The 14,047-nt window shown below is 49.8% G+C and overlaps 1 protein-coding gene across 5 annotated transcripts in view; it reads right to left on the bottom strand.

Annotated features, from left to right (window-relative positions):
• Window positions 1-12,869, bottom strand: part of rnf220a (ring finger protein 220a) — a 32,214-nt gene extending 19,345 nt beyond the window's left edge. For 2 of the 5 annotated variants that reach the window (XM_063219523.1, XM_063219520.1), the window contains exons 1-8: window positions 12,644-12,724; window positions 12,442-12,484; window positions 9,499-9,620; window positions 8,542-8,674; window positions 3,023-3,119; window positions 2,512-2,598; window positions 2,357-2,412; window positions 2,032-2,131 (exon numbers count right to left, since the gene is read on the bottom strand). In XM_063219523.1, the coding sequence (XP_063075593.1) occupies window positions 2,032-2,131; window positions 2,357-2,412; window positions 2,512-2,598; window positions 3,023-3,119; window positions 8,542-8,674; window positions 9,499-9,620; window positions 12,442-12,484; window positions 12,644-12,679 (674 nt within the window). In that variant the 5' untranslated portion in view covers window positions 12,680-12,724. The other 3 variants (XM_063219521.1, XM_063219519.1, XM_063219522.1) reach the window with 3 other exon arrangements.
• Between the last annotated feature and the right edge of the window lie 1,178 nt (window positions 12,870-14,047).

Raw genomic sequence — 14,047 nt, forward strand, 5'->3', positions numbered from 1 at the left:
ATGGATGGATGGATGGAGGGAGGGAGCAAAGACATGGCAGACCTACAGAGTCAAGCAATCAGAGTCTCTAACACCCCCCCCCTCGTCTAGTCTCTGCGCTCTGACCCCAATTACACATTCAGGAGGGTAGAACTGGGTGAGTCAGTGCAAGTGAGCATGTGGGAGAGAGAGGCAGTGAGAGAGTGTGAGAGTGTGAGAGTGAGAGAGTGAGAGAGAGAGAGAGAGAGAGAGAGAGAGAGAGAGAGAGAGAGAGAGAGAGAGAGACTCGAGCGTACATGTGCCTGTGTGTGTGTGCATTTGTGTGCCTGTGCGTGTGTGTGTGCGCGTGTGGAGGGGGAATTGTTTTGCGTGTGGCTCTTGTCGAGGAATATGGATGAGGACGTGGAGATGAGGGAATTAGAGGGGTTGGCCTTTCACATGCACAGGTTATTCAAATCTATCTGCCTGCCTGCTCCTGCTGCTGCTGCTGGAGGAAAGCTCTCTTCCTTTCTCTCTCCATCTCTCTCTATTTCTCTCTCTCTCTCTTTCCATCTCTCCGTCTCCCCATCCCTTCCACTCCCGCTCTTTCTGGTCCTTTCTTTCCCTTCATCCCTTTCTCTTTCTTTCCCCCTTTATCCCTCTACACCCACCCCTCCACACACAACCACCACTATCTCTCTAGGGACCAGAGCAGAGGCCTCATCCCTCTTTCGCTTGCTCTCCATCGCTCCCTGTGAAAAGCGTCGCTTCCAGAACTCGTACGTCTGTCTGTCGGTCTCCAGGGAAGGGGGTGTAGCCAGACCCATCGTAAACGCATCAGCACAGACACACTTCGGTGTCCCCATCAACACGCCTGGGGGATGGGGGATGGAGGTGCTGATGGCAGGGGTGGTGCTGCCGTGGGGCTGGGGGTGGGGGTGTAGTTTGTGTGTGTGTGTATATGTGTGTGTGTGAGTGTATGTACACGTCGAGGGTGGTGATGGTGGTTTACAGATACACTGAACTTCTGACATTACCTAACCATCAAACTGGTGGGCTGTATGGATGAAGGTAGAGGTGTGTGTGTGTGTGTGTGTGTGTGTGTGTGTGTGTGTGTGTGTGTGTGTGTGTGTGTGTGTGTGTGTGTGTGTGTGTGTGTGTGTGTGTGTGTGTGTGTGTGAGAGAGAGAGGGTAGGGGGGTCAGCTGAGGTGGGTGGAGGGGTTGGGGTTCAGTGATTACTCTTACAACATAGCATGAAAAGACTGTGTAGATGGGGATGGAAGTGTGTGTGTGTGTGTGTGTGTGTGTGTGTGTGTGTGTGTGTGTGTGTGTGTGTGTGTGTGTGTGTGTGTGTGTGTGTGTGTGTGTGTGTGTGTGTGTGTGTGTGTGTTTTCTGGTCTGGTGGTAGTCTGGTGTGGTGTGACTGAGGCGAGGTGGAGGTGGAGGTGGAGGTGGAGGTGGAGGTGTGCTCTGTGGTGTTCTGTGCAGGGCTGGCATTAGCATTCGCCAGCGCTGCTCTGGATCCGAGGCCGGGGCGAGGCTCAGCTGCAGGGGATCGATCGATAGGCAGCTCGCTCTCCTCTCCCGCTAGCCCAGGCCCCTCGTCTGTGATCAAACGTGCTCCGGAGAGATGACCACACTGAATACATCATTTATGATCTGACACGACACCCTCCCACCCACACGTGCGTGCTGAGTGTTTGCTTGCACGTTCACACATTGAAGACACACAGACAGACACACAGACAGACACACAGACACAGACACAGACACACACACACAGTGTCTCAAAGGCGATAGGGAGCTGAGAGGACTTGAGGAATTAAGTGTGTCTGTGTGTTTCAGACTGTGTGCCTGTGTGTGTGCATGTACTCAACAGTGAGAGTGCACGAGTTTATTCAAGTGTGTGTGTGTGAGTGCGTGTGCGTGTGCGTGTGTGTGTGTGTGTGTGTGTGTGTGTGTGTGTGTGTGTGTGTGTGTGTGTGTGTGTGTGTGTGTGTGTGTGTGAGTGCGTGTGCGTGTGTGTGTGTGTGTGTTTTGTGTCTCTGTGTGTAAAAGTGAAAGACACTTACTTTTCGATCTCGCTGTTCTTGCAGGTCCTGGGAGTGGAGGACGTGGACGGGGAGTTAATGTCCTGCTTGCTGCTCTCCCCGTTACTGGTGGACGGCATCTCTGATGAGGGCAAGAACAAGAGGAGAGGGCCAGTCATCACACACACCCGTCAAACAACGCCACAGTCAAGAGAATAACAATAAACAATGAACCAACATGGATGTTCTTAAGCTGGAATCATCCTGAAAAGTTAACTGAACGTCCAACTTTTGAAAATATTTTACAACTTTTACATTATATTCACAACTTTTACGGTCTCTGATGGTTTCTGCCAATTCCACTCACCGTCACTGGCCCATTTGGAGAACTCTGGCGTTATTCTGTTGGAGGGCATGCCGCCGCTGCAAAGAAACACAGAACCCCATTGTAAGTCGTGCTCTTTCGCATATTCCATAAAATATTATTTTGGCTGCATGGATCACTGCAAGTTGCCAGCTCACTTTAAGACCGCGCCGCGCAGCGCCTCGCGTTCTTTGGTGTCTCCCTGGTCCTCTCCCGAGCAGGGGATGATGTCGGCCTCTGTGTACCTGGGGACGCTCGGGTTAAGGTGGCAACCAAACACACCTGTATGACCGTCACGCTAACGAACAGGCGAGGTCTCTGGACAGAACCTTAGATTCACAGCTTAAAACCTAGATGCTGAGCAGTTATCCAGTGACCTGACACTTAAGACTTGGAATAGAATAGAATAGAACAGAATAGAACAGCATAGCATAGAACAAAATAGAATAGAATAGAACAGAATAGCATAGCATAGAACAGGATAGAATAAAATAGAACGGAACAGAATAGAATACAACAGAACAGAATAGAATAGAATAGAAAAGAACAGAATAGAATAGAACAGAACATAACAGAACACAATAGAATAGAGCAGAATAGAGTATCACGGAACAGAATAGCATGGAAGAAGCTACACTGCTAGCGAGTGTGCCTTGAGGGAAAGGATACTGTGCTTTGCCATATTCCAGCGTGTCGTCACCGTCCACGTCCAGATCAGCGTCGCTGTCGTGGCTCTCCTTCGTGCTACACACAGCAAAGCCAGTTCCTGTCAGGGAGGAAAACAGACAGAGATTTAATTTCACACCTTAAAACAATTTCTTTCCAAAGACCGTAGCATAGGATGTGCACAACTAAAACATGTTGATGTGCACTACTAAAGCATTGGTCAAAACCAGCTGAGGCACAACGCTGAGAGACACAGAGGAAGCGAGAGAGAATCCAATAACCCTGGTCACAAACAAACAAACAAACAAACAAACAAATCAACCAGTCCAGGAGCCAATTAAGGGCCACAGGAGTGAAGGTGAACATTGAAATGGACACGTCAGGGGCAGTTAGGTGGCGGACAGGTAGGCTAAGAGGTGGCTTGACATGGCCGAAGCCAGGTATAGAGTCATCAGGGGTGGACAGGAGGTGAGATTCTGAGGGATGTGGCAGAAGGGTGAAATGTGTGTGTGTGTGTGTGTGTGTGTGTGTGTGTGTGTGTGTGTGTGTGTGTGTGTGTGTGTGTGTGTGTGTGTGTGTGTGTGTGTGTGTGTGTGTGTGTGTGGAGGGGGTGGTCAAGCTCTGTCAGGACACCTGTCAGGATGTAAGTGGATGGAGCCAGTTGGGAGCAGGTCGGGGATTGTTTGGTTTGGTGGTGGTCATGGGGACTGGTGGTAGGGGGGTAGGGGGACGGAGAGACTGCGGTCCGGTGGTAGGGGGGTAAGGGGGGGACGGAGAGGCCGTGGTCCACTGGAGCATGGCAGTGGGGTGATTGGCACCCCTATAAATCCAGTGATGAGCGGGAGGGCAGACAAACTGCTGTGCCCCCCCTGACTGGGGCCTTCAGCTCTGCTTAGGGACACAGGCACGCAGGCACGCAGGTACACACACACACACACACACACACACACACACACACACACACACACACACACACACACACACACACACACACACACACACACACACACACACACACACACACACACACGCGCGCGCGCGCGCACACACGCGCGCGCGCGCGCACACACACACCTGCGGCTACAGCACAAGGCGAGGAGGGGGAGGGGAAGGCAGGGAGGGAGGGATGGGAGCGGTGAGTGAGTGAATGATGGAATGAGTGGAGGAGAAAGGATGAAGCCAAGCCACTTACACCTTCTGGAGAGGAAGAAGAGGCGGAAGAGAAGAGGGATGTGTGTATGTGTGTGTGTGTGTGTGTGTGTGTGTGTGTGTGTGTGTGTGTGTGTGTGTGTGTGTGTGTGTGTGTGTGTGTGTGTGTGTGTGAAGGAGGGTGTTAGGGAGGTAGGGAGGAGAGTGCGGTTGACAGAGGAGTGTGGAGTGATTGAGTGAGCGAGTGTGAACTGTCAAGCTGACAGGTTGGTTTTAACTGTAGTGGGAGCCAGTTTAACCAGTTTCTCCCCTGTCCTGACCTTTTAGTGTGAAGGATGGAGAGGATGTCTATCCTTGTCTTTGTGTGTGTATCCTTGTGTGTATGTGTGTGTGTGTGTGTGTGTGTGTGTGTGTGTGTGTGTGTGTGTGAGAGAGAGCGGGGAGGAGAGTAACAGAAGATGGAACAGCTGCTTCGCACCTGTTCTAACAGTGTATGGAGTGGATAGATGCGAGACAGTTGCGGTTGTCTGTGGTGTGTGTGTGTGTGTGTGTGTGTGTGTGTGTGTGTGTGTGTGTGTGTGTGTGTGCACGCAAGAGAGAGAGATGGGCTGGCATGTGTGTCTCCTGGGCTCATCAAACTAGGGCCAGAGCAAAAAGCGTCCCTTCCCTTTGTGTGGCAGGGATAAAACGCGCCACAAAACGCTAACCCTTTTTTACAATGCGTCGATGGTTTTAGTGATCAAATAAAAGGGATCTTTTAAGTTTTTATTCGCTCCCAGTGGCCACGGAGGCATATGTGCTCAGTGGCCGCGGCGCATAAATCAGGCCTGTTTCACTGCCCGTTAGCGCCGAAACGCCCACCAAACATCAGCAACACATGAGCACCCCACCAACAACAGCTCCACGGCAAAAACCACGGCTGATGATCTAGCTCAAGGGTAGTAGCAGTCACGCTCAAGCCGCCTCTGATGGCTTAAGAATGGATAAACAAAAATGGCTACCACAGAAGCCAGTCACCCAAGATTCTAGATTGGGAGCGTAGCATTCTAGAACCTTGCGTGGTTAATGGAGACTGCAAAGGCTACAGTCTTGCTGCCTGATGTGTTCTACTGCACATCTACCCAACACACAGGAGGAGCCAGAGAGGCTCATGGGAAGGAGGAGGTGGAGCAGAAGGAGGAGGAGGAGGAGGCAAGGAGGAGCCGTCCAGGTCAAAAAGGCGATAAACTGTAAACGATGCCCAACGTTTCATTAATTCACTGCAGGGAAGTGGAGACAAGAGGACGGGAAAAACATAAATAAATAAGATTGTCCCAACCGCTAATGGCGGCAAGGACCGGTCGAGATGTGGCAGACCAGGAGAAGGAGAAGCATGGGGAGTGGAGTGGGGGGAGCGAGAAATCACTGTTAATCCAATCAATTGATCAGGCTATGGATCCTGCGAGCGGTCTGTAATGCTGGGCTGTAGTTAGGGCTCGGAGCAGAGCAGAGCAGAGCAGAGCTGACCAAGACCACTGGCTAAGTCCTGTGGCCAGAGAGACACAATTGCGAAGATTGCGACCACAGAAGCATCCATCTTCCCTCCTGTATCACCCATACTCCTGTCAGTTTAAGGACACCGTAGTTGAGGAGGTTTTGTACACTAAACATACCATACGACAACAGTTCCAATCCAGCAGTCCAATCTTGGCACACCACGAACCCCCGGTATTTTGATGCGGGGGCGGGCGTATTTGGACGCTCGGCGGTAGTTACCTGGGAGGGTCATGTGACCCGTGCTGCGTGGCTGGCTGGCTGCTGTTAACCAGTCTTGGCAGGCCAATCTAATCTGGGCTGAAAAGGTCAGCGCCGCTCTAACTGCCTCTCAGTCACATTATGCACGCTGACGCCCGCACGCACGCACGCACGCACGCGCGCACGCGGCGCACACGCTCACTGGCAACCCACCGCCCTCGGGGAGGAGGTCTTAGTCCTCCCCCCTGTCAGCCCAGACAAGATCAATAACCCTGCGTGTCTTACACACACTCTGACACACACACACATAGCATAGCACAGCACAGCAAGCGTGCAGCAGTGGACACGTGCATATTATATCTATCTATCTGTCCAGTTCCACTGAATGGATGCACGGAGCCGCATGCACGCACGCACGCACGCACGCACGCACGCACGCACGCACGCACGCACGCACGCACGCACGCGCGCACACACGCACACGCACACGCACACACACACACGCACGGCGAAAGCAAGCTCACAGCAGCCTTATGTAAATGACTTCGTTATGAAAAGCAGGGTCTCCAACCTGGCCGCTTAAATGCTAACCCTAACATGCATTATACATGCCGACCCCTCTGTTCCACACCTGGCAGGTGTCGCCGAGAGTGCAGTGATTTACATGTGCCAGCCAGCTGCCAGCCCGTCACACCACAAGACAAATGCCAACGTCAGGTGCACGCGCCGCATGTGAAACATCACCAACCAGCACCTACACCACCACCACCACCACCACTACAACAACCACTACCACCACCACCATCACAGTAACAGTTGCAGCCACCCTGCTGGTGCCACCATGCTTATCGCCTCTTGTCTGTCTGTCTGTCTGTCTGTCTGTCTTTCCGTCTGTCTTTCCGTCTGTCTTTCCGTCTGTCTGTCTGTCTGTCTGTCTGTCTGTGCCTTTACAGACTCCTGCCAGGGGTCAAAGTTTCTGCAGTCAGGATGGCATTTTAAAGTTGCCAGCGCTGGCTGGAACCCTGCTGGTCAAGACCAGACACCAGACATCAGTCCCTCTTTAAAGCTGTATGTGTGTGTGTGTGTGTGTGTTTTTTTTCTCTATCCCCCTTGTCTCTTAGCAGTGCTTATCCCCTTGCGCCATCTTCATGGGCCTAAATCTTCACATTCCCTCTCTCAGGATCTCCCTTCCCTGTGTCTGCCATCTCGATCTCTTCATCGACACAGCGGCTCCCTTAAGCCATGGGCAGAGAGAGCACCCCCCCCCCCCACACACACACACACCTCTCCCTCTCTCTTGTTCTCTCTCTCTATCTCTATCTCCCTCTCTCATGCACACTCAGACAACCCCCTCCCACTCTCACTCTCTCTCTCGCACACCCAATCCTCTGAGCACAAACCTGATCCTCTTCGATTGCTCCTCTGTCCGCATCCATCTTTCTCCCTCTCCTCCTTCAACACTCTTGTGCAGTTGAAAGTGTTTCCCCTCGGCTTTCTTCCTCTCACTCAAAGGAGGCTGGTAGAGGAGAGGAGAGGAGGGGGTTGCTGCTAGTTCACAGAGGATAGGCCTCTTATCCCATTGATGCTCGACTCGCTCCTTCTCCCGCTAACCTTTCGCTCCTCCTCTCCTCTGCCTCTTCTCCCTCGACGGTGGGGGGTTCCTCTTAGCGTGGCCGATTGAACACTGGAGGACTTCAGCTGCACATTTCAAGCCTAAATCCACCTTCTGAGCGTTCTTGGAGGGCCTTTCAAGTGACCCCCCAGCTAGCAAGGCAAGCTGCCCCTACCAACAGCTATCTCCACCGCCACCTCCACAAATATCACACACACATACACACACATACACACACACGCGCACACAAACCTCCTTCCTGTCCCCTGTCCGTTCCCTCGCTCCCCCCTCCCCCTCTCGGCCACATCCACATCACAGGGGTGCATGGGGGCCTTTGTGCTCATCCGATCAAGGGGCTGGGTGGCTTCTGTGCCAGCCGAGTTTAGCTCCAAGTCGGGATTGATCTGGCGCTTGTTTCTCCGTCTGGCCAGCCCAGGTCTTAGCAGTGAGGGAGACCGTAAAGCAACAACTCTCTTGCTCTCTGCCTCTCTCTCTCTCTCTAGCCCTTTGTAAATTAGCCCTTTATGGCGATCGAATGCCAGGAGCCTTAGCGTGGAGATAAGAGTTTCTGAGTTTGAAGGGATGGGGTGGGGTGGTGGGGTGGGGAGAGGTGGTGGTGGAGTATAATCACTTTCTCTTGGGGGACGGACAACAGTGGCAGACTCAGTTGGCCAACTACGCACAGCAAGAGATTAATCACGGTGGACTTCATTACAAAACGCAAGCGTGCTTTAGAGAATTACATTTTCCACCACAACTGAATAATTTAAAGATCTTCCTAAAAATTTGATTTGAGTGGAAACGTTATGGTTTCATTTAATTTAGACTCGGAATTCCATTAATCAACAGCGTCGGGTCAAAGGTAGAAATACCACACAGCCATTAAAAACACTTTCAGACAATGCCCAAAGCGCTGCATTAGTCACCCATCCTAGACTAAAACACCAATCTGCAGTGCATTGCCAAATAAAATTTAAACAGTGTTAGCTACACCTGGTTCTGGCTTTAAAATGGAAAGGAGGCTTACCTCTGTAGCCGCCCTCTAGCATAGTGGTGGCTCGCACCCTCTTCTGACCACACCACTCGTACTCCTCGAAGCGGTTGCCATTCTCTCCATCGACGTCACCAGAATCGTCTTCTGGCCCACATACTCCTTCCCTCTGCAAGAGCAAAAAAAACATAACATTAAAAGAGAAGAGCAACGTCACAATCCCTATTCTGTATTATTAAGCATCACAAACTTGTATGAATCCTTCACCAACAATTGCTATTAGAGGCAAATCATCAGCATCTAAAATGATTCAGAACGTGATTCTTTCTGGATGCATGCACTGAGGAAATCCCATCACCAAAGAAACCAGTGGTGCTGTTAGTGACACTAGCTACTAAAATGATGGGGTTAGACAGGAAAGGATCTACGGCGGTGTCTAATCGAGTCAACTAGATTGCCACCTGACCCAACCAGCAGCGGAAGCATTGTCGGAGAAAAAAACATTCTATTCAGCTGTGTGAGCTCCAGGTGCGTTTCCCTATGGCTGCTATGAGCTGGGCCACTCTGGATGGATCAGGAGGAGCTGAAATCAACTACGGTGACCAAGAGGGTGTCTGTCCTCCATTGGAAAAGTATGTGATCTAATAGTCTAATAGGACTCCTTCCCCTGGACATGGGAGGCAAGTGAAATCAGTGGTTGTCTATCACACACGTACTGTTCCTGAGACACCAAGGAAGCTTAACCTCAAGAAAACAAACTAAGGTAAAAGCTAAGCTAAATGCTTATGGCTGAGGAACATTGGCACTGCTGATGAAACTGCTGAGAGTTGATGTCCAGGGGAAGAAGCAGACAGAACAGGAGGGGGGCAGAGAAAGAGCATGGGGTTGTGGGGGGGAGACTAGACAGGTGGTGGTGGTGGGGGGGGAGATAAGGGGACCAGGAGGCCGGCCGGGTGCGGGAGCGAGCAAGCAAGCGTCGGAGCGGGAGGCTACCTTAAACAGACACTGCTCCACATGCCTACTCATCTCCTCCTCTGTCCCTGCCAGCGGGGCGCTGCACAGTGGACATACCTGCCCATCTTCAGGCTTCCGACGCTTCATCTTCCCGATCCGGGCTGTAACACACAAAAAAGGAAGCAGTGTCAGAGTTGCTGCGGGACCACCACACACACACTCGCACACACGTACACATACACATGCTTTAAAACATACAGACATTTTATGTAGAAACCATACAGACAGAGGGATAGTTTCATAAGAATCGGAGTGAAATATTATTTTTTAACTGCACTAATGAATGCGTTTCCTTGAGGCAGCAATGTCTTGAAAAGGCAACTTCAATGTCACATCCTCAGGTTCAAGCTGTGTTTAGGCGGGGCTGAGCCCAGCACAGTAGATTGGCTACGGAGGAGTAACATACAATGCCCATGGCATTCACCAAATAACAGAAATAAAAAGAAGAACCAACGCCTCGGCTGTGCAGCCATTATCAGAGCGAGTGAGACCCTCTCTTGCCTAAGGCTCTCTGCAGCACACAAACAAACATCATGGGCAAGCAGCACAGGGCTAGTGATAAGGACAACCCTTGCCAGTGGTGTCACTTAGCAACCGGGGAAGGGAACAAGATGGCCGTCATGAAGATATAACAACCTTGACACATTAGGGTGGTGGTGGTGTTAACCAATCCCCAACACAACAAAACAACAGCCCATTTTCTCAGGGAGTCACTCGTCAGATGTGTGCGTGTGTGTGTGTGTGTGTGCGTGTGTGTGTGTGTGTGTGTGTGTGTGTGTCTGCAGTGGGCTGGATCTCGTCACCCTCTGTCTGCCGCCCCCTGTGCCCAACCCACGCACATAATTAGAAATTTAACACAGCATAGCAGCGCCTATTGCGCCGTAAGTCTGTGTCGCCTTTTCTTAACTGCAAATGGCGTGCGGGGACATTAATTTTTAGGTGGCCGTGATTGAGGAAAGGAGCCAAGGGGGACTCGGGGCGGGCGAGGGAAAAGATGTGCCATAACTTCTGTGGTGACGAGCGAGCGAGCGAGGGAGGGGGCACGAGAGAGAGAGAGGGGGAGAGACAGAGAGGGAGAGAGGGAGAGGAGAAAGAAAGGAAGCAGGGAGGATGGGAGGGGGGAGAGGACACTACGCCTCATAATCTCTCCGGGCCACAGTGACGGTAATGGGGGAGGGCACCATTAATCGGGAAGAGAGAGAGCCGGATTAATTAGGCACGGCAGGAGTTTTTCCACGCACGCTCGGCCTTTCCTCAAAAGATCACACAACGGTCTCGACCGAGCAGTAGCACACATTACAACCAGGGAGGCCCCCCCCCTGAGTTCAAACGAAGACAGCGCACCTCACTCCCGTGATGGGGTTCATCGCTCTAATAGACAGTCACCAAATCATAAACTATGGGAATATATATGGGTAAATAAGTGGTTCTATGAATAGGGAGGGGTTAAAAAGAAAACGTGGCACTACGAGCCCAGGGAGGGGACAGAGACGTGGATCTACGGACACAGGATAGTTAAACACGTGAAGGGATGGTGGGGTGTTTAAGGGGATTGGGTTGGAGGGGGGGGGTGGTCTGTCTTACCGTGGCGTAGGCAGCAAGGGGCTAGGGGCACACTGCCTGGCGCTGCAATTGGGGGGGTTTTGACGTTGCGTTCCTTGCCAGAGCGCCTGCACCAGCAGAGGACATCGACTGTTGACATATCAAGAAGTCAAGGGTTAAAGAGGACCTCTGCTCATGCAGGCGCTGCATGACAAAAGGGACAGAGCAGACAGAGAGGGCTGAGACTTATTCAGCATGGCCTTAACATGTTTTGTGTGTGTGTGTGTGTGTGTGTGTGTGTGTGTGTGTGTGTGTGTGTGTGTGTGTGTGTGTGTGTGTGTGTGTGTGTGTGTATCATGGGGGGCAGGGGCCAAGGGAGTCAACATGTATTTGGTGGGGGCAGATGAAACGTCACAATGGTCATTTTGACTTTGGTCAGGTTCACGGCAATGGCACAGGATATTCTATAGCCAGGAGTATGTGGACGATATGGTGCATGTGTTACAGAGCATTGCGGGAGGGACCACAGCTGCCAACTTGTGTGGCAACTACTTTTTGGACAAATGTTAAAATTAATGCTTAAAATATCTTGATAAATGGAGAAAAATGCTGGGGGGCGGGGGACTGTAGATACAGTGGCATCGCTGACTTGATAGCATGTGTATGTAGTGTGTTGCAGGAGCGTAGGATTGTTAGTGAGGCAGTGAAAGACAATACAAAGCCTCCACCTCTCCACACAGCAATTCACTTTCACTTAGAAAAATGTGTGAGTGAAAAGTGAGCTGATTTTCAATTATTGAAGATCTCAAGCGCTCACTTATAGGGTAGGATTATATTAAATGTCCAAGTTCTAGTTGCAACTGTTTGCAAACAGGCCTGTTGGAATTCAATAAAATTAATTCACTATTTTTTCCCCTTTTTGCACAGGAGATAGCCTGATGGTACCATGACACATACAGGTCACACGAAAGATGCACATTTTTGATAATTATTTGTTTTGATGCTTCTGCTTTGATTAAAGTGTGTAGCCTACTGGTAGTTATGTTCAAATATATGCCTGAGATTGGGTAATGTTTTATAGATGGAAAAATGTCGGACCTATGATGATCACTTGCATATTATCACAGCTTTATCATATGGAATCAGTGTTAGATTATTGTGAGAGCTTGTACTGTCATGTCACCAATGCAACATGTATGTGTTGTGGGTGGGAAGGAAGCTAGGCTATTTCCTTGAGAGGGTTGCAGTGTAGGCGACAACTGAAAATGTTTGAAAATCCTTGTTCTTTCCTCAAGACCGCTCTGATCTACTGCTTCTGCGCAAAAAAACGACAGCTGATTCCAAGTTTTGACATTGTGACAAAGGCAAATGTATACATACCATTCAATCGTGTTTGCCTGTTAGCCCGCACTCGTAAAAATGTCTGTGAGCAGGAAAAAAAAAGGAAACAGAAAATTAACACCAGTTGTTACAAACTGCATGCATCACCATCATTCACAATTTGTTGCTTGTAAAGTACTGGATTACACTGGATTGCCCCGTGCAGGATCAGCCTGCAGCCTGACTGTAAACAAAAACCTACTTCTCGCCTCCCACTGGTCTGTACCTCCTCTTCCATAACAAGACTGTTCCACCCTTGAAAAAATACCTCATAAGTCGCCAAACTCACGTCTCATAGAAACTCATGTGTAACTGACGTCTTCTTGGTGAAAGACAAAATAAAGGCAAAATTAAATATTAAACAAGGATGCAAAGGGATTGAAAATTCTAGATCCATTCCTCTGTACGGAATCATCGCGCCGTAGTCGCCATGTTGATTATTGTCACGTGACGAGGGCGCAATGTAAAAGTTCAGGAAAGGCAATACCCTGCAGCACTACACATAACCATTAGGGGGCAGCAATACGTTGTTGCTTAACAGAAGCAAGTTCCCTTCACTTTGAATGAAAGCCATTTCAGTGTTATGTGGAGCAAAAAGTATTGACATATTAAACACGATAAACTGAGAGTATTGACATGTACATTCCTTTTTAAATTGTGTATTCAGTTTAAAAGTTCCTGACATTAAATATGGATTTTCGGTCGCCTCATGGATTAAAGCAGGTATAGTCTATGCAGAATTGGTGCATACATGCACAGTGTAGCAGAATTCATTTACGTGTCCACTGCCCAGGTGGCAGAATTACAGCCACCCTGATTTCACACATTTAATTTACTTTTGGCTTAGTTTTAGATTTATAGACAGGGAAAATACTTTCTATGAGATACTTTCTATAGGCCTACTTTCTATTCAGAGTCAACCACTGCTAATATAGTGAATAGGCCTATGGCAAAGCAGTTGCGGTCCATGCCAAGCAAATGCACAGCTTCCTTTTTTTTGCACAGACCTTCTGGATTATTGATGACCTTCTTGAGTGTAGCCTTGCCGGTACTGACAAATGTTCTCCGAACAGTTATCATCATCTCTCGGATACTTGCAGATCTCCATTTATATTGTGTAGTAATTTAAGAGCAAATTTAACCTGTCTGGTCATCATCATTTAGCTCTATTAAACAGGATGCATGTACTGCTGACTCCAGCAGGGCCCAGCGTGAGCCCCGATAGATGCCCGCTTCTTGACACAGGCGCCGCGGGCACCAGTTCAAACGGCACCCAGAGCAACGCCATAGATCATGTGCCCGCTGACGGCTTCTTATATGAGAAACACTTGAGTCATGCACATTTACAACCGTCCCATGTTATGCTGATTCACTGCCTTAATGATGCTGCATGACTCACTAATGATGGATATGGCCTACGAGAGGAGGGGAAGGCTAGTGGAAAAAATGTATCTTCGACTTAATCATTTGTAGGGAAACCTTTAGTGCTCCCTTTCTAATGAGAATCTTTTTTTGATGCTTGCCCAGAGTGCTCGCCTTTAAAAGCCGTGTTTAACATACAATTTTTGGCTATTGAGTTGAACTTAATACACTCAAAACGATTCAA

This window comes from Engraulis encrasicolus, chromosome 16 (genome assembly GCF_034702125.1).
Source record: "Engraulis encrasicolus isolate BLACKSEA-1 chromosome 16, IST_EnEncr_1.0, whole genome shotgun sequence".
NCBI lineage: Eukaryota > Metazoa > Chordata > Actinopteri > Clupeiformes > Engraulidae > Engraulis > Engraulis encrasicolus.